This window comes from Papio anubis, chromosome 4 (assembly GCF_008728515.1).
Source record: "Papio anubis isolate 15944 chromosome 4, Panubis1.0, whole genome shotgun sequence".
Taxonomy (NCBI): Eukaryota; Metazoa; Chordata; class Mammalia; order Primates; family Cercopithecidae; genus Papio; species Papio anubis.
Genome location: NC_044979.1, coordinates 41,570,223 through 41,594,001, shown reverse-complemented (window position 1 = coordinate 41,594,001; position 23,779 = coordinate 41,570,223). Strand labels below are relative to the sequence as shown.

Below are 23,779 nucleotides of genomic sequence, written 5' to 3'. Positions count from 1 at the left end.
CCATGTGCCTGGCCTTCTTCACACCAAGTTCAGAGCAGCTACTGTCATTCTACTGCTCCCAACATCTGAATCCATAGGATAAAAGGAGGAAAGAGTCACTTTGGAAAAGTTAGAGAACAAGTTAGGGGTTTGGGAGTGAGGGAAAGGGGATGAATTATGTCATTTTTAAGAGGGCTGGAGGCAAATGTCAACTATGACAAAGTACTCCAGTAGGTTGTTTTCTACGAGTCTCAGTCTAAACGACCTTACTGTCCAGTATTAAAGAATGAGGAAGCACCAACAATTTGATACCAGATGCATGTAATGAAATATGCTGTTAATGTAGCACTGTAAGGAAATCATATACAGAATAAGAACCAAATTTTTCAAGAAGACGAGAAGTAGTTATTTCACCTTTCTTTCATTTAATATTAAAAAATGGTGCAGGCAGCCCCTCCATTTTCCCTGAATGTCATCTTTTGGCTGATGGCAGGAGCCAACCACTATTTGCATACTGATGCTCCCATAATTACAGTTGAGTCCCTTAAACATAGTCTCCAAGTTACGATTTGTTTGCAATATAATATGGCAGGGTTACCAACTTTATAAGCAATGCTATGTGTCATTTGCTTTAGGCTACAGTATCACATCATCTTGTAAGCATCAAATAAATACAATTAAATATGACAGGTCTTTAAACTGGGCTTGAAGGGTGATGGGCATTAGCAGACGGTGGACGTGGGCGACTTCTTTCAGGCATCTGCTTCATGTAAGGCTGCCCCAGGCGTGAGTTAGCTCTGGAAACCTCTCTGTCAGCATGTTAGTTCACCAATCTTGTATCCCCAAAATTTTCATCCTTAAAGTCATTTCAGTTATGAGATTCCATGGCTCACACACATAACACCAGATAGGAATTTTATTCTCCCTTTTTTTTTTTTTTGATCTGTACAGATACATTTCTGATATTCCATCCACTGAATTATTTTCCACCATATTGACCCAATAGTTACAGAATATTGCCAGACCATTCCTCTTCCTCATAATCCCCTTCAGGTTCTAAGTGAGAAGGAAGTCTCATTCCCTAAAGATTTTTTATATCAAGGGGACAGCAATGCAAAGCAATCCCTTTCTGAGGCTTTTGCTCTTACAAAGATACAACACACCACAGTACCAAAGCACACACGTCCCCACCTCGTTACATCAGATTTTAATATGGCAATAAATGCATTGAAAAATACACATTTGAAACTTAAAAGTGTATTGAAAGCCATTCTTCTCCAGGCAATTACCAATTACCCCTAGGGGTGGTAGCTGTAAAATCACTTGATCAGACAAAAGTCTTGGTCTTTTCAAAAATTAAAGTTAAGTCAGGGGCAGTTGATTCTGCTTTCTTTACTGTTCCCATCAGAGAGAAGTATGGAATTTCTTAATTGGGACCATGTGTGGGAAGACATTGAGAAAGCTCCTTTGAGGCACTCTTTTTTCTGCCTGGCCAACTGCTCTAGAAAGAAGAAAAGTTGAGGTGGGTGGAGACAGTGGTCTGGGCCCACCACCCTCCGGGTTGAACAGCCTGTCGCGCTATTTCCAAAGAGAACTCACCAGGAAGGGAGATGACCCTAGAACGCCGGGAGATGGATAGAATAGGGTAGGCTTTAGGTGCAGCATGTGGCCCCCCATCCTGGGGCCCCCAGAGAGGAAGAGGGGCTTCTGTTGAGACAAAGGCCACATGCCTTAGGAAATATCCCCCCAGAAAGAACCTGAAGGTCCAGGGTTCTTGCAGATCCAATGTAGTCCTTGCAGAAGGGAAGGTGGATGGTGACATCTGCTGGGGTCATGTGGGGGTTGTCCAGTCAGCGTTCTTGGGGGCCTTGCATGTGTGCACATCCAGGGCCTCCAGGCAGTCCTGACAGCGCACGGCGCAGCACCAGTGGAACTTACACCCACACTTGGTCATCCGGGTGACATGGGAGGTGTCGTAGCCTCTCCCACAGCACATGACTTCGCAGCTGTCCATGCCCCGGGAAGTCAGGTTGCACACACGGCCTGCTGTACCCAGGGAGCCTGGAAGACAAGCCAGGGAGTGTTACTGAAAAGGTCTGGGTGGACTCCAATATGCCTCCGGAGGAGGAGTCATGAGGTCCATCCGCTAGGACAGAGCCCTGGCCCGCTCTCCCTACAGCCTGGGGCTGTTATACCCATTCTGTGGGCCCATGCCACGTGTGCCAGTCCCATTATGCCAGCTGCAGGAGTACAGTGGTGCTGAGAGGGCCGAGTCCCGAAAAGGTGAACATGAAACTTTGGATTTCCTTGGACACCCTGAATCCAGCTCTCCCACTTCTGAGTTGGATAAACTTTGCAGATTATCCTTACCCAGCCTTGAATTTGAGGATCCTTGATCAAGCAGAGCCAGATCAAAATAAAAGAAGGATCTATCCTGGCTCCCTCTCCCTACATCAAACCACATTAAGGAAGCAGTGACCAAGGTTAGCTCTCTTGAAATTTGTCAGGGCATGGAGCCCTCAAAGGGAGGCAGTGTTATCTCCCTAGACCTGATTACACTGGCTTATTAGAAACAGAATAGAACTCTGGTTCTGAAGGGGAGAAATGGGCATCATTTTTGTGAGACCCCGAGGAGGGAGAAAGGCCTCACCAGGTTTATCATATTAACTGTCTCTCCTGCTTAGTCTGGCAGGACATATAGATGTGTGTGAGGTCCTGGGTGAAGCCAGGATTCCAGGCCTTCAATAAACAAAACTGGCATAGAAAATCTGCTAGGAATTACCAATGGAACATTGTCTTAGTTAATCATGGTGACGTTTGCTAAATGGCAATCCATATTTAGGTATTTGTTTATGAAAAATAATTTTAAAGCTAGAAAGCCTATTCATTTACTCTACTCTTGGGGACGCACTCAGAATTCTTTTATAAGCACATTATCAGTCAACAGAACGAAGTGTAGTAGACATTTTGGGAGAGTGCTGGGCTTACCATGATCCTTTCTACTTCCTCCCCCACAGAGATGGGCACCTGGCAGCCATGTTGTATAACGTCACCCTGCTCACTGGTGACCAATAATTGGACCAGGGGCAATCACCTGACTTGTGCTGGGCCAATCAGGTAAATTCCCTGAAGATTTGTGATTTTGACAGAGATGGTCACTATTGCCACTTAAAAACTCAGTTGCTGTTGGCAGCTGTACACCATGGTGAGGTCTGTGGACTTGAGGAGGTCCACAGAAAAATAGAAATGAAGCAAATGTACAGTGACAGTGAAGACAAGACATGGGAAGAAATGCTGCCCAGATCCTGAACTATTTTCTAGTTCTGCTTCCATTTCTCCCTGAGGCCTGGCTGCATTCTAATGCTTGAGTTCCTAGAGACTCTGTATCCTTAAAAGAAGCTTCCCCTTGTGGCTTAAACTGTCCCAGTTACTATTGCTTGCTATCAACATTCCTACCTAATTGATAAACCTAGAGAAGCTAAACTCTTATTTAAAAAAACAAAACAAAACAATTTATATCAGGGTGAAAAAGACAGTGACTTAATCCATTTTGAGTTTCTCCATCATTTAACTAGGAATCTCTTCCTTTTGATAACTCTGACAATGCCTCGTGACTGGCTCTCTGTTTATCACAGTCCGCTCTGTGTTGGAATTATCTACAGAAATGTCATGTTGCTCTGCCTGTTCAGGATGACCAGGGAAGCAGCAAGGTTCAAGCAGGGCATGGGGTCAAGAAGAGGAGAGGGTGGGGCAGCGCTTGGTCAGAATGATTGGCAGCGGAGAGCAGGAAGACTGGCCGGGGAACTTCATGAGGACAGGAAGGATGGCAAAAGGCCGGGGTCAGGGTGGAGGGTGGGTCAGCCAGGGATGGCTCCGAGCTTGCATCGTGCTGAAGAAGCATGGGGTTAGAAGAGGCAGCAGCTCAGCTTGGATTCCAGGCAGCCATCAGGACAGTCCTCAAAATTTACTGATTATGCGGAAAGGACTCACTGCCAAATGCTGTCTCTTCACAGCACACCCATTATTTCATTCAGTAAACATTTAGTGAACACAAACATGTGTAAGACACTGTGCCAGCTGCTTGGGGTTTGGGGGACAAGGGAGAATAAAATAAATAGGACCAAGTTCCTATTCTCAGTGAACCCGCTATAAGGCGCAGAGATAAATATGTAAAGAGAAACTTCCACTACTTTGGGTTGTCTGATTTGCTAAGGACCTACTGTAACCCACAGTACAGTCATGTGCAAAGCACCACAGCACACAGAGCTCAAAGACGGTCAAATGAGGTTATTTAGAGCTTGAACAATCAGGGTTCAAATCCTAGATTTGCCATGTATCAACTGGGTGGCCTTGGGCAAGTTACTTCAACTTGTTAAGCTTCAGTTTCCTCCTGTGCAAAACTGGAATAAAAATAGTTATTTCATCATAGAGCTTTTGGTGAGAACATAATGAGATAATGCATGAAAGCACCTGGCATAAAATAAGTGCTCAATAAATGTTAACTATACATGTCTTCATCTAGCAAGTGTTTCTTGAGTGACTACTATGTGCTAGGCACAGTTCTGGGAACATGGGATATATCAGAGAACAAAACGAAGATCCTGCCCTGAGAAGTTTATGTTCTAAGAGCATGAGCCAAACATATTACAATAGTGATATTTCTTGGTATTAACAGTAGCAAATAGAAGCCATCAACTGCACAGTTTTACAGAGGAGGTAGCATTAGAGATAGGTGTAAAGGATGACTAGATGATTTGCAGGTAAAGAATGGGGTAAACAGCATCTCGGGCAAGAGAGAATCTTCCGGCAGAAATTCTGAGGGCAAGTTCACAAAAGACTGCTGATTCAGGGAGGGTATTAGGGACAATGAGCATAGAAAGGGAGGCTGGAGCAACAGGTTAAAGGGTCTGTTTTTTTTTTTGTTGTTGTTGTTGTCTGAGACAGGGTCTCACTCTGTCACCCAGGCTTGAGGGCAGTGGCACGAACATGGCTCACTGGAGCCTCGACCTCCTGGGCTCAAGGGATTCTCCCACCTGAGCCTCTCAAGTAGCTAGGACTACAGGCACACACCACCACGTCCGGCTAATTTTCATATTTTCTATGGAGACAGGGTCTTGCCATGTTGCCCAGGTTAGTCTCAAACTCCTGGGCTCAAGTGATCCTCCTGCTTCGACCCCCACCAAAGTGCTGGGATTACAGGCATGAGTCACACGCCTGGCCTAAAGGGTCTTTATGCATGCCACAGTTTGATTTTTATTACAAGGTGGGTGATGGACCTGTTCAGACCTTTAATTCTGAAAACTGTGTCGCAGAGATAAGTCTGGAAGAGCAGCTTAGGGCAGGGAGGAGGGCTGTTGGAATAGTCCAAGCAAGAGATATTGAGTGAAGAAACAAGCAGGACAAATACATGATTGGCTGAAGAGGGTGAACCACTAGAACTTGATGACTCATCGAATTAAGGAGTAGAGGGAGGGTCAAGTAGGAAAATACTAAAAAAAAAAGTTAATTTGGCTGCATACCAAGGAAGTAACTGGTGCCCTTGATGAGAGTAGTTTCAGTGGATGATATAGATGAGTGTGGTGGAGGAGAGGACATGGGGACAGTGAGTGTAGGTAAAGTTTTCAAGGGGCTTGGTGATGAAGAGGACAAAAGAGAGTAGGGCCGAGAGTGGTAATGAGAGCAGAGGTGGGACTTTAAGATTGTTTTAGGCCATTACATTTTTTGGTGGTATGTTTTGCAGCAGTAGATAACTGCACAAGGTTTTCATTTCAGATTAGGTTTCCATGTACATAAAGTACAGAAATGGGAAAAACTAGTCATTGCTATTAAAGTCAGGGAGGTGATTTCCCTTGGGGAATAGAGAAAAAGAGCATGAGACATGCCTCTGGAATACTGGGCCTCTTCAGGTTCTTGATCTGGGCACAGGTCATGTGGGTGTGTCCATTTGTGAGAATTCATTGTGCTGTACACATGGAATGTGGGCACTTTTCTGCATTTCATATTTCAATAATAAGAAGAAGGTGGTAGAGTAAGAAGAGAAGGGGAGGGAGGAGAAGGAAGAAGGGGAAGAAGATGAAGGGAAAGAGGAAGAGGAGGAGGAAGACAAAGAGGAGGAGGAAGAGAAGAGGAAGAGGAGAAAGAGGAGGAGAGAGAGGAGGGGGAGGGGGAGAAAGAAGACAAAGGAGGAAGAGGAGGAGGAAGCAATGGTGGCATGTGCCAAGGCCAGGAAAGGAGCAAAGCTCTGCAACATGTGAGGAGTAAGAGAGTGTTCCCTATGGCTGGTATACAGTACTCAAAGGGGAGAGTGTCAGGAGATGAGGCTGAAGTGGTGAGGGGAAGCTGCATTCGGAATGGTCAAGGGGTTTAAAATTGAACTGGAGGGCAACAGAATGCTATCAGGGGCTTTCACGCAAAAAGGCAACATGATCTGATTTGTGTTTCAGAAGGATGTCCAAGGGTATGGGGCTGGAAGGAAGTGGAGGGGGCTGGAGTGAGGGCAAGGAGACAAGTTAGAGACCAGTACAGACTCTGTGCAGGACATGAGTGGCCTGGATTAAGACAGTGGTAGTGGGAATTGGAGTGGTTACTAGAGTCAAGAGAAGGGGAGGAGGCAGGACCTGTGGGACATGATGACTGAGTGGAGGCTGGGAGAGGATGAGAAAAGTTAAGAGGGTTTCTCAGGTTCTGGCCTGAGTGACTGTTGGTGCTGTTAATTCCCTGACATGGGGACACTTGGTTAGGGGCCAGCCTAGAGAAAAGATAATGAGTTCAGTTTTCAACAGGTTGAGTTTGCTGTGACTGTGGGTCATTCAGGTAGAAACGTTTGCTGAAAATACTCTCTGGGACTCAGGAGAGAGGTGGGCATGAAGACTCGGGTATAGAAATCTTTCGTGCAGTGGTGGTAACTGAAGCTACGGGCGTGAATGAGACCCCAAGTGGGTGTGAAAAGTACTCTCACTTGGCATCCCAGAAGTGACTCTTAAGTTTTACTTTTTTGTTATTGTTCATATGCCCTGAGCAGCAGTAAACATTCTTCCCTTCTATTGATCTGTATTTATCACAATGGGAATACAGTGCCGTGCATTAGAATTCTTTATCTGCCACAGGGCTTTGGGCTTAAGGGGGCCAGGATAAGGAGGTGAAGTGTCTCGTTCCTGACTCAGACTGTCGCTCTTTCACTGAAATCTAACTTGGTGGTCTTTCTTTCCTGAGTGGCTTACAGCCTGATGAGGTTTGAGCTTGTGGTCTGACTCAGCCTTCTGTAATGGTCATGGTGTCTTTTGTCCCCCAGATGCAGAAAACTGAACCAGACTGTCTGAACAGAAGGATTGCTCAGTGTAGTGACCTCAACACCATCCGAACTCAGAGACAGGAGCAGACAAAGCTATGCCCACTGACAAAAGCTTAACTCAGAAGTGGTTTCAGTAAAGGAAACAAAGACTTTGGCAATGAGATGTCTCAGTAGTTCAATGCTCAGCTATAAAATGCTGGAAAACACAATCTGAACATGCCACTCTCCACCAGCTGCCCAAACAGGGCATAATGAAGGCCCAGAAGACAGAAAATGAGAGAGGGTTTTTGAGGATTGAGAGCCACTGATGAGAGAACAGCAGCGAGGTCGCAGCCTGGGACTGTGACGGACCCCCCGAGGTATCAGGGGCACCAGAGAATGGGCCAACTGGGCGGGGAAGGGTGGCCCCTGCAGCTGGAAGGGAGGATGAGGCTGCCTAGTGATGGATGACAAATTGGCCCTGTTTGGGGGTTTGGATCTAATTAGATCTAATGACAGGTTGTAGGGCAGAAGGGCAGTTTTGACACTTGCTGTCATTTCAGCAGAACATAGAGCCATTTCATCAAAACCCTGAAAAGATCATTTCCAAAGTGCAGAATCTATACAAAATCGCTGGCATTACTTTCCCTTAACGAATTACAATAAAGACTCATTATTATCAATAGCAGTAGGGCCATACTGTTCCACTGGTCTTTTCAAAACAGAAAGCATCACCATTATGTTTCTAATAAAATATAAGAACCAAGAGTATATGTTTATATGTGTGTGTGTGTGTGAATGAAAAGGAGCCACTGACTTTTACCATCTGCCTATTTGTTTAGTTCTAAATCTTTGGGACACATACTTTTAGATCTTTTTTCTCAAATAATTTACAAACTTGTTAACTGAGTCACTCACCCTTGCTTGGGCCACAACAGGAACCACCAGGGAAACAAACCCGGCTACATCTATCAGCCTTAATCCCATAAGGGTGAGTTTTCACATTTTCCAAGCTGAATGGAGTGAAAAACGTCCTTTCTCGGTTTTTTTTTTGTTGTTGTTGTTGTTGTTTCTTTCTCATTCCTCCTTCTTTTTCCTTTCCCTCTATCTTTTCACTCTCTTTTCTTTCTGTTCACAACTGGAACCAATATTTATGGAGCACTTATGTGAGCTAGCCCCATGCTTAGCATTTTACCTGCCTTACCTAATTTAATTCTCATAAGCTTATAAGGAAGGTACTATTATTATCACCATTTTGGAAATGAGGAAATGGAGATTCAGGAAGATTAAGTAACTTGCCCAAGATCACACAGGCAGCTGGTGGCAAGGACAGGATTTGCAAGCAGGCTCGCCTCTCTAGAGCTGAAGCTCTTGACAGTTGTGACATTCTGCCCCTTTGCCGAGTGCCTCGTCCTCATGCCTGGCCAGGCACCAGAAAGCAGCCTGCTTTATAATATTATGTGACCAGTGCGGCAGCGTCTTTCCCTCACTCTCTTCTTTTATCAAATGAGTAACTTGCAAAGGTCCTGACATGTAACTCTTTGGGGAGAGGGCCTTTTTCTCCAGCTCATGATATGCTGTAGACAATTAAAACACATAAAGTTATGTAAGAAACTGAAACAAAGACTGGGATAGCATGGTGTTAGTTGCTCATGCTGTATTTTTCCTATACTGATATTCCTAATGGATTCCTATAACCTTTTAGAGAAATGAGAATAATTTGTTTGCAATGCCAGGATGCACGTCTCCAAAATATGCGTGCCCTCAAGGTGATTTTAATGTCTGTCACTGATGTGGCCAAGCCTGAGGACATTGAGCCTTCTCTAGGCAGAACCTTCTGGTTTAGGGAAGCCAATAGCATCAATTTATATCTCATCAAGACTATAACTGCTCAGATCATCTACCTAACTCTTCATACTTCATTTGAAGATTCTCTGAGCCATTTCCAACAAGCATCTTGATCTTTATAGGACAAATATTTGTACCACACTATATCTACAAAACAAGTGTAGCTGGGTCTTAAAAATACTCCAAAAGAGACATTTTAAAAAGATTTTCAATTACTGGTCCTATCATTAGAGTCTCCAAAATTGATACTTTAAAAGGATAAACATATATCTGGGTGCTTCACATTTAACAAGTTTGTTCTACAAAATCATTCATATTGGTTTATAATGTTATTTCTTATTGCAGTTTGATTGACATAGTTCACCTAAGAGGAGAGTGACAAGTTGGAAATTCATTTCTCTGACTTCCTTTTGCTTTATATTTGTGAAGTGTCCCCAAGATGTGTGGCCTGCCTAAGTCCAGAGCCCAACCCCCAGACACAGAAGGTTGCAGACTCGAAACTTCCTGTCATCTTTATACCAAACAATTGTGAGATCATCGTCCTAAACGCAGTGTCTGTAAGATCCGGGCAGACTTGCTAAGGTTTGGCAATGTCTGTGCTGTAGGAAGGAGCTGCTCCCAGCCAGATGGACCTTTTGCTTGCCCATACGTGTTGTCCTCATCCCGACTCACACAAGAGCTCACAAATGCATACGATTAAAAAATGGACAAAGAATTGGAGTTTCTAAATCACATAAGTTTGGGACCATGTAACACTTTTGGTGGGGTAATGCCGAGGGAACTTGACAGAATTGAGAATCCCATCTCTAGAGCTATAAAATTAATAATGGAGTCAGGGTTCCCAGAGTAAAAACATTTCTGTCTCCACTAACATGCATCTTGCTGACAGCAGAGGAGGAATAGAGGGGCTTTTGCTAATAGTTCCCAGACCCATACCTCTGGGACCTGGAGGAAGGGCTCTCTCTCTCTCTCTCTGTGGCTGTCTGTCTGTCTGTCTCTCTCTCTCTCCCCCTCCCTTTCTCTCCCTACTCTCTCTCTGTCTCTCTCCATCTCTCCCTCTCCTCCTCACCTCCTTCTCCCCCCGTCTCCTCTCTCTGGATAGGCCTGTGTCTGGAAATTCCTGCCACTCCAGGATGACAGAGGCCCATATGTTGACTATTAGGGCATAAAGCAAGATTCACTTAAGCCTGTCATCCAATAGGCTGTTTCTCCTCTGGTTGACTTACACGTTGTCATTAATGACACAGATTTATTGAGGGAACAAAAGTATGTTAAAGAGCAAATGTTAGAGACCGCACATTCATTCACTGGCCAGGCTCACCCCTTCCTCACATTTGGACTGCACAGCTTAAGCTACATAGGAAAGACAATATCTTCACTTATCTCAGATGATTTTATTCAGTGTTTTCATAAGTTGGAAAGTTTGACTGGCACAGGAAAGCATGTCGCATTAAATTAGCAAATCTTATAATGGAATCAAAGTTGTTATGGTCAGACTCTGTGAGGCTTTCCATATCTGGCACTACACAGCCTACTCAAAGCTATATCCCACGGTCCTCCACCTGTACCTGCTAACACGGGTGTCTCTTCACTGTCCTACTGAGGTGACTTTCTGATGTCACAGTCATGTAGACTGTTTCCTCATAAGAGTTACTTTCTGCCAGGCACGATGGCTCACGCCTGTAATCTCAGCATTTTGGGAGGCCAAGGCAGGTGGATCACAAGGCCACGAGACTGAGACAGTTTTGGCGAACATGGTGCAACCCTGTCCCTACTAAAAATACAAAAATTAGCTGGCTGTGGTGGTAGGCACCCGTAATCCCAGCTACTCGGGAGGCTGAGGCAGGAGAATCGTTTGAACCCAGAAGGCGGAGGCTGCAGTGAGCTGAGACTGGGCCATTGTACTCCAGCCTAGGTGACAGAGCAAGACTCCGTCTCGGGGAAAAAAAAAAATTAAGATCCGCCTTCCTTTTGCCTGATGAGGGCACATTTCTCCAGGGACTGGTCACCCAGTCTTCAGGCACCATGGTGGCAGCAGACCAGCTAAACCTTGGCTCTATTCAAATGATCTTGCTTGGTATATGGAAAACACATACCAAAAATGCACATTTTTGAATGATAGAAATTAAAAATGACAAGAAAGTTGGTGGTATCAATTTAAGTGTCTGTTATTGCAAACTTAAACTTAATTAATAATTCATTCACTTACTGAATCAAAGGAACTTTAGAAATTGCTAGACGGAACAACCATTTCTTAAGAGACCCAGAGAAGTTAATTTGCCCGTTAGTCCTATTGGTAATCAGCAGAAATAGTCCTATGCAGCAATCTGTAGCACCAAAGCCTCCTTATAGATCACACAGGGCTCCTTCCCTAATAATATGAAATTTGCATATCTTTAAAAAACAGATTTACCAGTACAAAATAGGTGTCATGGGGAAAGCTTAAATGAAGTAAGCAAATTTGTTATTTTAAAGTATTTTAGCATCATCCTTTTGTTTGCAACACATTTAATTGGTAATTCAAAATAAGTACTTTCTATTTCCAAAATACAAAGATAAAAGGACATCTATTTGGTAAAGTATTTGTCAGTAGTTCAAACTAAGTCAAAGAATTAGAAATAAGAAAATAAGCATTTTTCTTTTCCTGAAAGAAAAGTGTCTTTTTTTTTTTTTTTTTTTTTTTTTTAGAAAAAAATCCTTTTTTCAGTATTCACAATTCAATCTGATTATCACTGTCAATTCAAATTAGGGCACATTTTAGTGTATCCTAAAAATATAGTAATTCTACTAAGTTTGTATTTTAAAAATAACACAGATTTATAGATTGTGCCTATAACATCAAAGAGCATTGGATGTGAAAAGTATTTTTGGTATGTTAGTACCAGAATTAGGAACGACCCAGGGAGGCCACTGATAGTAGTGAGTGAAAAATGCCCCTCCAAGAGTAAAAGAACTGAGTCTCTGCTGCCAGTTAAAAGCAAGAGATATAGTCTGCTGATGCATTTGTTCACTTGAGACTTTTTATCTCCAGGGAAATAGCCAGGCAAGCAACATCTGAAGCTCCTTAAATGCCTTATGAATGTGCCTGAATATGAGGAAAAATTCCACTGAACACTTAAGCTTAAATGGAAATTTTCATAGGCTGTGTATTAAAAGCTAATCAGTGCTGGGTGGAGACGTGCTTAGTAATTCCCTTCAAAGGAACCAAGTTATCTTTAAGCTATGAAGCAGCACTAACACACTTAAGAATGCAGCTAATCTAATGAAACTATTTTATGTTTTTCATAATTCACCATTCAATTCACTTCAACACATGTTTGTGTACTAGGAGTTGGGGAATGAGTGAGCAAGGCAGATACAGTTCCTGCCATCACAGGATCCTCAGTGGACTCCAGTGGTACAGGCAGGTCACAAACACATGTTTATACAAGCTATACACACTGTGGCACGTGCTATGAATGAAAGAACGTAGCTCCGTTTGGACCTAGGGGTTGGTAGTGAGGATGGAGAAGCAGATAGGTCCTTGACACATTTAAGAGGTCCCAGTGGTACCCGGGATGATAGAGGTGACAAGGAAGGAGTGTAAGGAATGACTCACAGATTTATGCTTGACCACAGAAGTGGGTGGCAGTACCATTTTCTGAGATGAGGAGGGCTGGGGGAAAACAAGTTTCAGGTGATAGGGCAAATAAGGAGTCCAGTTTTGAGCAGAAGCAGGTTGATATAATTGTATGAAATCTGGGTGAAGCTGTCAAGCAGGGAATTGGATACAGGATGATGGTACAGAAGGCAGACAAGGACAAAGACACCATTTAAAACCATAGGAATGGAGAGACCAAACCAGGGAGCAAGTACAGAGAGAGAGCAGAGAGTGTTCAGAGAGCCTGGAAGATCTTCAAAATTTGGAGAAGGAGAAACTGGCAACTGAAATCAGAAAGCACCAGTTATTGGAGCAGGAGGAAAAGCAGGGGAGTGTGGTGTTATAGAGTCAAGAAATTAAAAATGTTTTGGGGAAGAGGGAAAGGCTAATTATACTATATGCCACTAAAGAGTTTGAAAAGAGGGCTCAATGGATAGTAATTAATACTAATTCTACAGCATAATCAGTAACTACCCATGAAAATGGTGACTTATAAGCCTCAGTGAAACATTTTTTTCTATAATTCTCTTCTGGTCTAGCTATCTTAGCACCTTTTAGATATCAATTCATGAATTTCTATAATTTTCAAAGCAGAAGGGGATGAATAACTCATTCTTTACCTTGTCAAAATGACATATGTAAGATAAGACCTTGTAACAGAACAATGCAACAAGGACTGAAACCTAAACACCACCACTTTACTGCCCCAGTGTGAGGGTTCTCCAGCACCTAGACTCTGTCCCAGTGCCTGGCTACTGCTTCAAGGACCATGAAGTCAATGACGCCATCAGGGTAAGGACTGAGTCTGTTTTCCTCAACCCTGCATTTCCAGTGATTATAAGAGTGTCTGGCACATAGGAGGATCTCAATGAATATTTGTGCAGTGAAGAAATGAGGGACTTAAGGTGTATCAGTTAGAACTTCACATATTAGCGTCTAAGTAAGATCCACCCATTGCTATTGGCTGACATATTTTTAATCATGTTTAATCATTAAAAACATGTTCCCTTGTTTTTAATCAGCTGGTGGGACACAATCCCGGCATTCGTCAGCTTCTGCCAAGCAGGCCACACCGCTGGGCATGAGAGAACACCAGTCTCTGAAAACCATGATTGGGATGGGGTACCCAAGGGTTCTGAGTTCTGTTTGTCAAATATGATTCATGTGGGGGAAAAATATGATACCTCAGTGCTTACACCATTCACAGCCTGGAGTTGTCAACCAGGCTTTGGAGTTTTTTGCAGGTAACAAGTTAAACAACCACTGAGCTCTGTTTGTTTTTTGAACTTGACTGGAGAAGAGGTGGAGGGTGGCTTGTTTCCTGCAGTTAGAGAGGAGACCTCAGGGTGACCTCTGGCCCAGGTCAGGGTTTTTACATCATAACTAGTGAAAGTGGCCTGTGATTAGGTGCAGATGCATTCTCTAGAGAGGAGAGCAGCAGCATTCCTCAGTTAGAGATGAACCTATCTCTACCTTAAGGGCTCCTTTGATTTACAGATGCCTGGAGCAGTGACCAGAGTAGATAACTATAGAACCACCAGGATACTCATCCCAGAGAGTCCAGCTCCCAAGATCTAGCCTCCAGTTTGGCCTGCAAAATGTCACATGTACAACGTCACATGGTTGTATGTACTCTTCAGATCTGAGCTGCCTGGGGGAGTAATTATAGTTGAACCTTAGAGCACTCAGTTTCTCCAACTGAAGACTAGAGGAAAATGTCTTTTGCTATTGTTCTTGCCATTATAATATCTTCCTTAATTGGTTTTTAAGCTTACTATTTCTTTTCTCTTTTTTTTGAGACAGAGTTTCGCTCTTGTTGCCCAGGCTAGAGTGCAGTCTGGGATCTGGGAGCCTCTCTCTTCTCAAAATGAGGGTGTTGGGTATCATCTTCTCAGTCTGCACTGAAGAGCCACCAGCATGCACACATTATTGAGTAAGCACACCACCGAGGACCCCAACCCCACCGTGCTAAAATCCTGTTGCATTAGGAAAGGCCTGTTTCCTGGTAAACAGAACTCTGGCATGTTCAAAATGGGCTAGCATCCTGGGATAGCCAGGCTCCAAAACAAGTCCAAAGTTTGTAGTCAAATTTAAATCAAGTAATTAATACAGAATTTCTTATTTTTCATTTTCTCTTTTAAAATCGGCATTAACCCTTCCTGGCATTGCATCTCATACCGCTCACTCTGCTTTGTTGTGGTTATTTTGTTTGGTTTTGCTTCTTCCTTTGCTTTCCATCATTGCTTTTGTTTTAAGATCACGCACACTTAATAGTTTTCAACTTAGTGGGCACCTTCTACTTGCTGGCACTGGGGAAGCAATGGTGGTGAGAAGGTTGAACATCATTAGGGAATCAGTATTTGGAACTGACTGGCTTTACTCCTGCTAGTCAGCAACTGCATCCTGTGCAAGGCAGCTTGTTGACTGACGTGAACTGGCTTGTTTTATCAGTTAGGTTTGTGCAACTGATGCAGTCCACAGGTGTGGTCTACTTTTTTCCAAAGGAAGTGGCTCTTCAGCAACCTATTGAACCAGCATCTCAGGGAGCTGTTCCTGAAATTGTATACGTTTTTCTGTTTCTCATCATTTTAATTTTTTTTTATTGCTCTGTTGCCCAGACTGCAGTGGCACCATCGTGGCTCACTGCAGGCTCCGACTCCTGAGCTCCAGTGATCCTCCCACCTCAGCCTCCCAAGTGGCTGAGTCCACTGGCGCCACTTTTCCAACTTAAACACCTCAAAGTTTGAAAAATCAGTGATTTAGTTAGCCTGTGATTCCTAATTTTCTCTAATTATTAGGCAAGAAGAAATTCAGGGAGATACACCTTTTTCCTTTTCTTTCTTTTTTTTTTTTTTTTTTTTTTGAGTACCTGATTTCTTGCTAAGGAAAACTAGATAACTCTAAATAAACATCTCCCAAAAAACATCTCCCACCATGGCTTGCCCAGTATAAGAGAGTCATTCTTTCACTTTTAGGCCAGCATCCTCAGGAACCCTCTTTGACTTCAAATAAAATCATTTCAGCCATCAAAGCTTTCACTGACAGCAGTTACCAAGTCAGCCTCTAGAGAAGTCCTGAAATAATGCTAACAGGCTAGTGAACTTTGATGAGAAAAATTGCAGAGTGGAGACCCCAGGTTATTCCTGGATGGGGACAGATCTAGCTGGAGAAGGATGCGGGAACATTTGTTGAGTTCCTGCTGCAAGTCAGGCCCTGCGCTACACACTTTATGTGTATATTCTCTGACTCTTCAAGGCAATTACCTCCATTTATAGAGAAGGAAAGTGACGTTCCAAAAAATTACTTAACTTGCCCAAGATGGCATGGCCTGCAAGTGAGAATAAAAAAAATAAAAACAACAACCCATACCTTTCTCACTGTGCCACTTACGTCCCAGTGTGTGTGTGTGTATGAGTGTGGCTGGGAGTAGGTCCTGTGTGATGAAGAGGCAGCATGAGGATGCGGGAACTTTATGGAGTGAGGTACCCACAAAGAGGGGAGGTCAAAAGTAATCAGAATCAAGCTTCACCCACATTTCGGTTAGGTTGCCTTGAAGCCCTTTTCAATTACAAGCCCCTCAGATTTTCAAAAGTGTCAATTCAATGTCTTTGATTGCTCCTAAGAAATAGTTAGCTGGCTGGGTGCAGTGGCTCATGCCTGTAATCCCAGCACTTTGGGAGGCTGAGGAGGCTGGACCACCTGAGGTTGGGAGTTCGAGTCCAGCCTGACCAACACAGACAAACCCCATCTCTACTAAAAACACAAAATTAGCCAGGTGTGGTGGCGCATGCTCATAATCCCAGCTACTCAAGAGGCTGAGTCAGGAGAATTGCTTGAACACGGGAGGTAGAGATTGCAGTGAGCCAAGATCATGCCACTGCACTCCAGCTGTGGTGACAGAGCAAGACTCTGTCAAAAAAAATAAAAATAAAAATAAAAATAAAGAAAAGAAAAAGAAAGAAAGAAAGAAAAGACAGCCAGGGCTGGGTGCGGTGGCTCACGCCTGTAATCCCAGCACTTTGGGAGGCTGAGGCGGGTGGATTACCTGAGGTCAGGAGTTCGAGACCAGCCTGGCCAACGTGGTGAAACCCCATCTCTACTAAAAATACAAAAATTGGCCGGGCATGGTGGCACACACCTGTAATCCCAGCTACTCAGGAGGCTGAGGCAGGAGAATTGCTTGAGCCCGGGAAGTAGAGGTTGCGGTGAGCCAAGGTCGTGCCACTGCATTCCAGCCTGGCCAACAGAGTGAGACTCTGTCTCAAAAAAATAAATAAATAAATAATTAAAATAAATAAAGAAAGAAAAGAAAAGAGCCAGGCTCAGGTTTAAGTCCCTGCTCTGCCTCTTACCAACCACAAGTGGTTGGGGAAAATCTTTACCCTCTCAGAGCTTCAGTTTCCTCCCATAAAATGAGATAATAACACACTCACCTTATAGACTTTCTGTGAGAATCAACGAGAGAATGCAGTTGCAGCCCTGGCATGTGATGGGTACTATAGATATATCTGCTATTTCAGGATTAAGAAACAGAATTTCTTTCTAATAGAGTTGAAAAAGCAGACTACACAAGAATAACTTAGTAACTTGAAGAGGCAGCAGGCATTAGATTCAGAATCACCTCTGTGGGGTAAAAAAAAATATGGTCTATATTTCGTTGACAATAAATGTCATACCTGTTATACCTAAGGCAGTACATATTCCTCAGGTACACCAGCTGGCTTCCATATGCAAACTGCTTCAATCCAAGAACTAGAAAAGACATACTGGGGAAGAGGGTCCTCTTATATTTGAAATAAGGTTTTTGCTCCCCAAGGCCTTTTCACATATGTGTCCTTGGAGGCAGGCAGGGGTAAGTGTGTAATGACAGGGTCAAAGCACAGGCCAAGGGATCAGACATCCACCCTCTCCTACCAGTGAGATCGTGAGCGGGTCATTCACTTTTCTTATCTGTACAGTGGAGAAGATGCTATCTAGGGTTGCTTATCTGACTTAAAGAGTAAGATGTGAATGTGGTTCTTGGTTGGTGTTCATCATCCAGGAGCCACCTCTTATTCATTTTTCTTTTTTTTTTGGTTAGTAACAAGTTTCAATGCATTGTTGTCATAGGGCTGCTGTAAGGATCCTACTGTAAGGATACAATAAGACCATGTGTGCAAGAATCTCAGCCCAATACCCAGTGCACAGGAGTCAATGCATAGGACTTAAATGATCAAGACAGCAGCATCTCCATGCTCAGTGTGAGGAGGCTGAGGTTAAACAGCTAGTGACCGGTAGAGGGGGGTCAGACCCCTGGGACAATCCTGTATCCAAGCATAGGTTTCATGGTGATTTCACTATAACTTTGGCCTGACAGGTAGGATGACTTGTTAGAGGTCCCAAAGTGTGTCAGGAATGCAGTGGGGAACAGCATCTGGTCCTCTGCTCAGTTTTCATTAATCCCTGGGCTGCGTGTAGCAACCTGCTCAAATGCTGCAGAGAACTAGCTCATCAAGCCATGAAGGCAATTCAACCACTCAGGGAAAAAAAGGCTTTGGCCTCCTTGTGACATTCCCTGATAACCTTGCCTCTTGGTCAATCTAACTGACAGCTGGCTGCCATCTACACCATTTTATTGGTGCCTCTGCAATTATTTTGAAATAAAAAAAAAAAACAACTCAGACTCTAAGTTAGAGGATTTTTTTTTTTCTGATAATGAATTCCTTTGCTTTCTACCAAGTCTTAGAAATTGACTTGGGCTGTGGACTCCCATCACCTCCTATGAACTTAGATTTGTACTCATTCTTATTTTGGACTAGAATCTTTACAAAGAATGAGCTAAACCTGGAGCTCAGAATTGATCAGGAGGAGTGAGAGGTAGAGCATGAGCATGTGTAAACCAGATAGGTGGGATGGCTGCGGTGTTGAGGCTGACAGAGCTGTTCTTTGAGGGATGGAGAAGGTACCGTCTGGAAGGGAATGGTGTGGCTTTCATAAATGAAGGGCCTCTGACACAGCCTTTATTATACACTGCCCACCTATAGCCAAGAGAGTGGGGATAAATTCTTGCTTTTTATCTTTGGCGATTTCTAAGCATATTGAAAAGAGCAGGGAAGGGGAAGTAGGGCAGATTTCAGAAGAGTCTAAATTTAAAGCCCTGGGACCATTTTCCGTAGTCACAGAGGTGGGATTTAATGTATCCTGCTCTCAGCTTCAGGATCACATGAAAGATGCTGGGCTGCTCTCCCTAGTGTACATCGTCCACTAACTAGAAATCTGCCCAAGCTGAAGAATTTTGCTAATCTGCGTATCTTGACTTTTTGCCCCAGACATTGTGCAGTTTCAATTTCTCCAGAATCTGTGCACTGTCAACCCATTTCTCCAGTTGCATAGGAGAGCTCTCTGTGCAGTTTCTTTTCTTTTCTTTTTTCTTTTTTTGAGATGGAGTTCACTCTGTCACCCAGGCTAGAGTGCAGTGGTGTGATCTCGGCTCACTGCAACTTCTGTCTCCTGGACTCAAGCGATCCTCCCACCTCAGCCTCCTGAGTAGCTGGGACCACAGATGCGCACCATCATGCCCAGCTAATTTTTTGCATTTTTGGTAGATTCAGGGTTTCACCACGTTGCCCAGGCTTTTCTCGAACTCCTGAGCTCAAGCAGTCTGCCCACCTCGGCCTCCCAAAGTGCTGGGATTACAGGCGTGAGCCACTGCGCCCGGCCCTGTGCAGTTTCAGTAAGAATGGTGAGGATTGTGAGTTTCGAACCCAAAGAGAGCAGGCTGAAAATACAGAACCTCATTTAATTGTGGATTATCAATTGTTGAAAGAATTAGGTGCTATGAAGAAAGTCTTTTGAGCTTACCTGCCTCTCGGTCCCTGATACAGTAGTCTGGAGAATTCTCAAAATACACGAGGTCATTTTTGGTTGGTTTCTTAAACCTCTCGTTAGCCACAGTGAAACCTGTGCCATCCTGGTTCATGACTACCTGGATGGCCCCATTGTACTTCCTCCAGAGATAATCGCCTGTTTTCCTGAAGTCGGCCATGGCCAGCCAGCATGTCCTGAGAGTACACGAGCCGCTCACCCCATGGCATTTGCACTCTTGTTTCAAGAACCGCTTTACAGCCTGCCAAAAAAGATAGGGGCAAGTTCAGTGAGGTGGCTTCGAGCAGGTAACACATGCTACAACTACTCTCCTTGCCTCCCAGTAATCCAGAAGTGACTCTCAGGATGCTGGATCCCGGGGCGAGTGACTGGGAGATGTTGAAGCATTGCTTGTTGCTTGTTAGCCACATTAGCCACCTGCCCTGACTGCAGCAGGCAGGACAGTGGGTAGAGAGGTGAGGGATAGCGCCTAACTGTGTACCCCACTGGCTAACAGTATAACAGAAACCTCACTATTTAACAGGGCATGTGGCCAGTTTGAAGAGTGAGGGACTGAATTATTTTCTAAATAAATAGAGCTTTATTATAGTAAACATGTATACTATCCAATTAATGCTGTCCAGTTTAAAATAAAATAATATAAAAATGTAGGCTATTATGCAAATTAGATTAACAAAATAACTGCTAAGTCCGAATCCTTCAATAAACCAATCATAGTAATTGGTACTACAGCAATCCTGTGCTACTGTATTTATTTTGCTGATGATCGAGAAGCAAGGCTGAGAGAAGTAGAAGCACTCGCCCAAAGTTACACAGCCAGGAAAAGACAGAGCCAGGCTGTACTGCAAAGTCAGTCAGTGACCCTGAGGCTGACAGTAACTTGGGGAGATTCAGCTTAGATGACAGGGGTGGTTTTGCTCTGATCTTTCTTAGAGAGGAAGCAAAGAAACTGGGACAAGCTCATCTCGGCTGGCTCCCAATACGGAGACCCCTTTTCTGTGGGTGCAAGGCCTGTGGAGAGGAGAGGGGACAGGTGGGCCTGAAACTTCCAGGGAAGCTTTGTTTTCATGAGCCAGCAGAACAGCACTTTCCCCAAAGCAATTTGGTGAGCGTTATCCTGCCCTGGCCCCTTTTCTCCTTTGCTCACCCAAGTGAAGAGATTATTAGTGCTCATGGTCCTCACAACAACTTTGAACTACCGCTCTTCCCATGTTACAGATGAGGAACCAGGGATGGGGAAGGCAGGTGACTTGCCCAAGCTCCGTAATAGGAATTCACTCCCACTCTCCCCAGGCTGGGCCTTGGCACTAGGTGTTTTTCCCACCTTACCCCCACCTCCATCATGGATGGTGCACATTTGAAATCTGTCCCCCTCAACACGAGCCAGCCCTGGAGGGCAAGGATGGAGAAGCGAGCAGGAAGCATGTGCTTAGCTTGACTCTCCCAGTTACAGGGAGCCGGGCATCTTTAAAGGATGTCTTAGAATGAACTTCCTCTTTGGAATTACACTGCCCCATGTGCCCCACCCCCATCTTTATATTATGAGGGTTTGGTAGGAGGCTCACAGGATGGCCTGGATGGCAGGCCTCTGCCACAGACACAACCCTGGCAGTGCCATCTTGGCCCTACCACTCTGCCCCACGTGGCTGTCACCTGTCCTGGAGCTATCCCTCCTAAGATCTTGGAGCATGCCACACAAAACTCACTCCACACCACGTACTTGGGAATTAAACGTGAATGCTCATTCTTCCAAGTTTATTCTTTCTAAATCTAGATTATTTAATCATAAGTAATACTCCTAGATTTAACAATGACAGGAACTATTACTGCTTCTCCTCTACTTTCTTTCTTTCTTTTTTGAGACAGAATCTCACCCTGCTGCCCAGGCTGGAGTGCAGTGGTGTGACTGTAGCTCACTGCAGCCTTGAACTCCTGGGCTCAAGCAATCCTCCTGCCTCAGCCTCCTGCATAGCTAGGACTACAGGTGCATGCCACCATGCCCAGCTCATTTTAAAAGTTTTGTAGAGATGGGGGTCTCACCATGTTGCTGGGGCTGGTCCGTAAGTCTTGAGTTCAAGCAATCTTCGCATCTCAGCCTCCCAAAATGGTGGGATTATAGGTGAGAGCCAATGCATCTGGTCAGCCCTCCCTTTCTAATATTGAATTTCCAGATCATAAACTTCAAAGCTGATATTTTTATACAATTAATTGAAGAATTTGCATATTAATTGAAAATTGGATCTTAAAAATAACATTATAAATCCTTAAAAAAACATGTGGTGGTGACAGACAGGATCATCTGTGCAACCTTCTCCCTTCCTTGCTAACAGTTTTCGTTCAGGTGTTGGGCAGCCTTGTGTTCCAAAGGACTCCTGACCCCAGAGTAATCTAAATCGCTGATAGTAATTTCACTGTCTTGCCACTAATTTTTTTCCAGCTTGGACCATGTGCTGGTTCAGTTTGGGCCAATCCTGTGATAGGAGAAATCTCTTAGGAGTCTTGTAAAAAAATGTTTCTTCACTCTTTATTTTTTATTTATTTATTTTGTTTTTGAGACTGTGTCTTGCTCTGTCACCAGGCAACTCACTACCGCCTTCGCCTCCTTGGTTCAAGTGATTCTCCTGCCTCAGCCTCCTGAGTAGCTGAGACTACAGGCGTGGGTCACCACGACCAGCTAATTTTTGTATTTTTAGTAGAGACGGGGTTTTACCATGTTGGCCAGGATGATCTCGATCTCTTGACCTTGTGATCTGCCTGCCTCGGCCTCCCAAAGTGCTGGGATTACAGGCGTGAGCCACTGCACCCGGCCATGTTTCTTCACTCTTTAAAAGAGACACGTGAGGTGGGGGCACGGTGGCTTATGCCTGTAATCCCAGCACTTTGGGAGGCTGAGGCAGGAGGATCACTTGATCCCAGGAGTTCAAGAACAGCCTGGGCAACATAGTGAGACCCCATTTCTACAAAATAAACCAGCCAGAGGTGGTGGCACATGCCTATGGTCTCAGCTACTCGGGAGGCTGAGGTGGGAGGATCGCTTGAGTCTGGTGTCCAAGGCTGCAGTGAGCTATGATTACATCACTGTACTCCAGCCTGGGTGACAGAGTGAGACCTTGTCTCAAAAATAACATAATAAAATAAAAGAGGCACATAAGGAGAAATACCTTGTCTCTGTCTCTAGATGCTGGTTTCCGTAGCAGCCTCTCTGCAACCTGAGGGCAGCAATGCCGACAGGCAGCAAGCTGCAGGCACACTTGACGGATGTGAAGATCTGGGTTCTGGGGATGCCGCTGAGCTGCTCAATGAGTCCACTTTGGACCTGCCCTACCACCCGACTTTTTGTGATCCAAGTGAGTAAACTTTCCTCCTTTTTTTAGTGCCTTTGGGATCTGTTACTTGTAGCAGAAAGTATTTCAGCAGGTACCATGGTCACTTCTTGGTGGTGGATTAATGACAGGCTTTATCTGACAATAAACCTGGGAGGAAATTGAGACAGCATCTCTAGTATTGGGCTTGCTCACGTCTCCAGCATCCACTGTTAACGCACAGTGCGTTTAGTGCTCAATCGCGGTTTGGGGCTACCTTCATCTCTTCTACGTACTGGGTTTGCCGACTTGAAATTCAAACCCTTAACCTTGAAGTGGACAAAAGCGTACTCAATCGGAGAGGCAGAGGGAAGGGGATGTAAGCCAAGGCAGCCTGTTTTCAAGAGTAACTGAGATAAGAGTAAGGATATGGGGGCAAGAAACTCACAATGAGGATTCCTAGTTTAGAACAACTCCAGTATTCAAATGTTATAACATGGTAACAGTAACAACCACGTATTGAGTGAGTGCTTCACTGTGTGCCAGGCTCCACACCAGGTGGTTTACACACATTATCTAATTATCACCATCAGGCAAAGTAAGTTATCATTCCCATTTATGGTTATGAAAACCAGGGCTCTGTAAGGAAAGGAAAATCCCTAGTCACCCAGCTATTTAGAGGTAGAACAAAGATGTGAATCTCAGATCTGTGCTATTTCTAAAAACACACTTAAAATTCTACTATAAATTACACTGTGATTTTGAATTATGATTTGCATTGTGATTTTGAATTATGCATTCTATTTCCCTCCATCCTTTTTTTTTTGACAGTCTCGCGCTTGTCACCCAGGCTGGAGTGCAATGGTGCCATCTCAG

At 44.2% G+C, this 23,779-nt stretch overlaps 1 protein-coding gene across 1 annotated transcript in view; it reads right to left on the bottom strand.

Moving 5' to 3' along the window:
- Positions 1-881: 881 nt before the first annotated feature.
- WNT2 (Wnt family member 2) overlaps positions 882-23,779 on the bottom strand; it is a 44,320-nt gene continuing 21,422 nt past the window's right edge. Inside the window, 2 exon segments of the mRNA NM_001168718.1 lie at positions 882-2,040; positions 19,578-19,842. Of these exon segments, the coding sequence (NP_001162189.1) occupies positions 1,811-2,040; positions 19,578-19,842 (495 nt within the window). The 3' untranslated portion in view covers positions 882-1,810.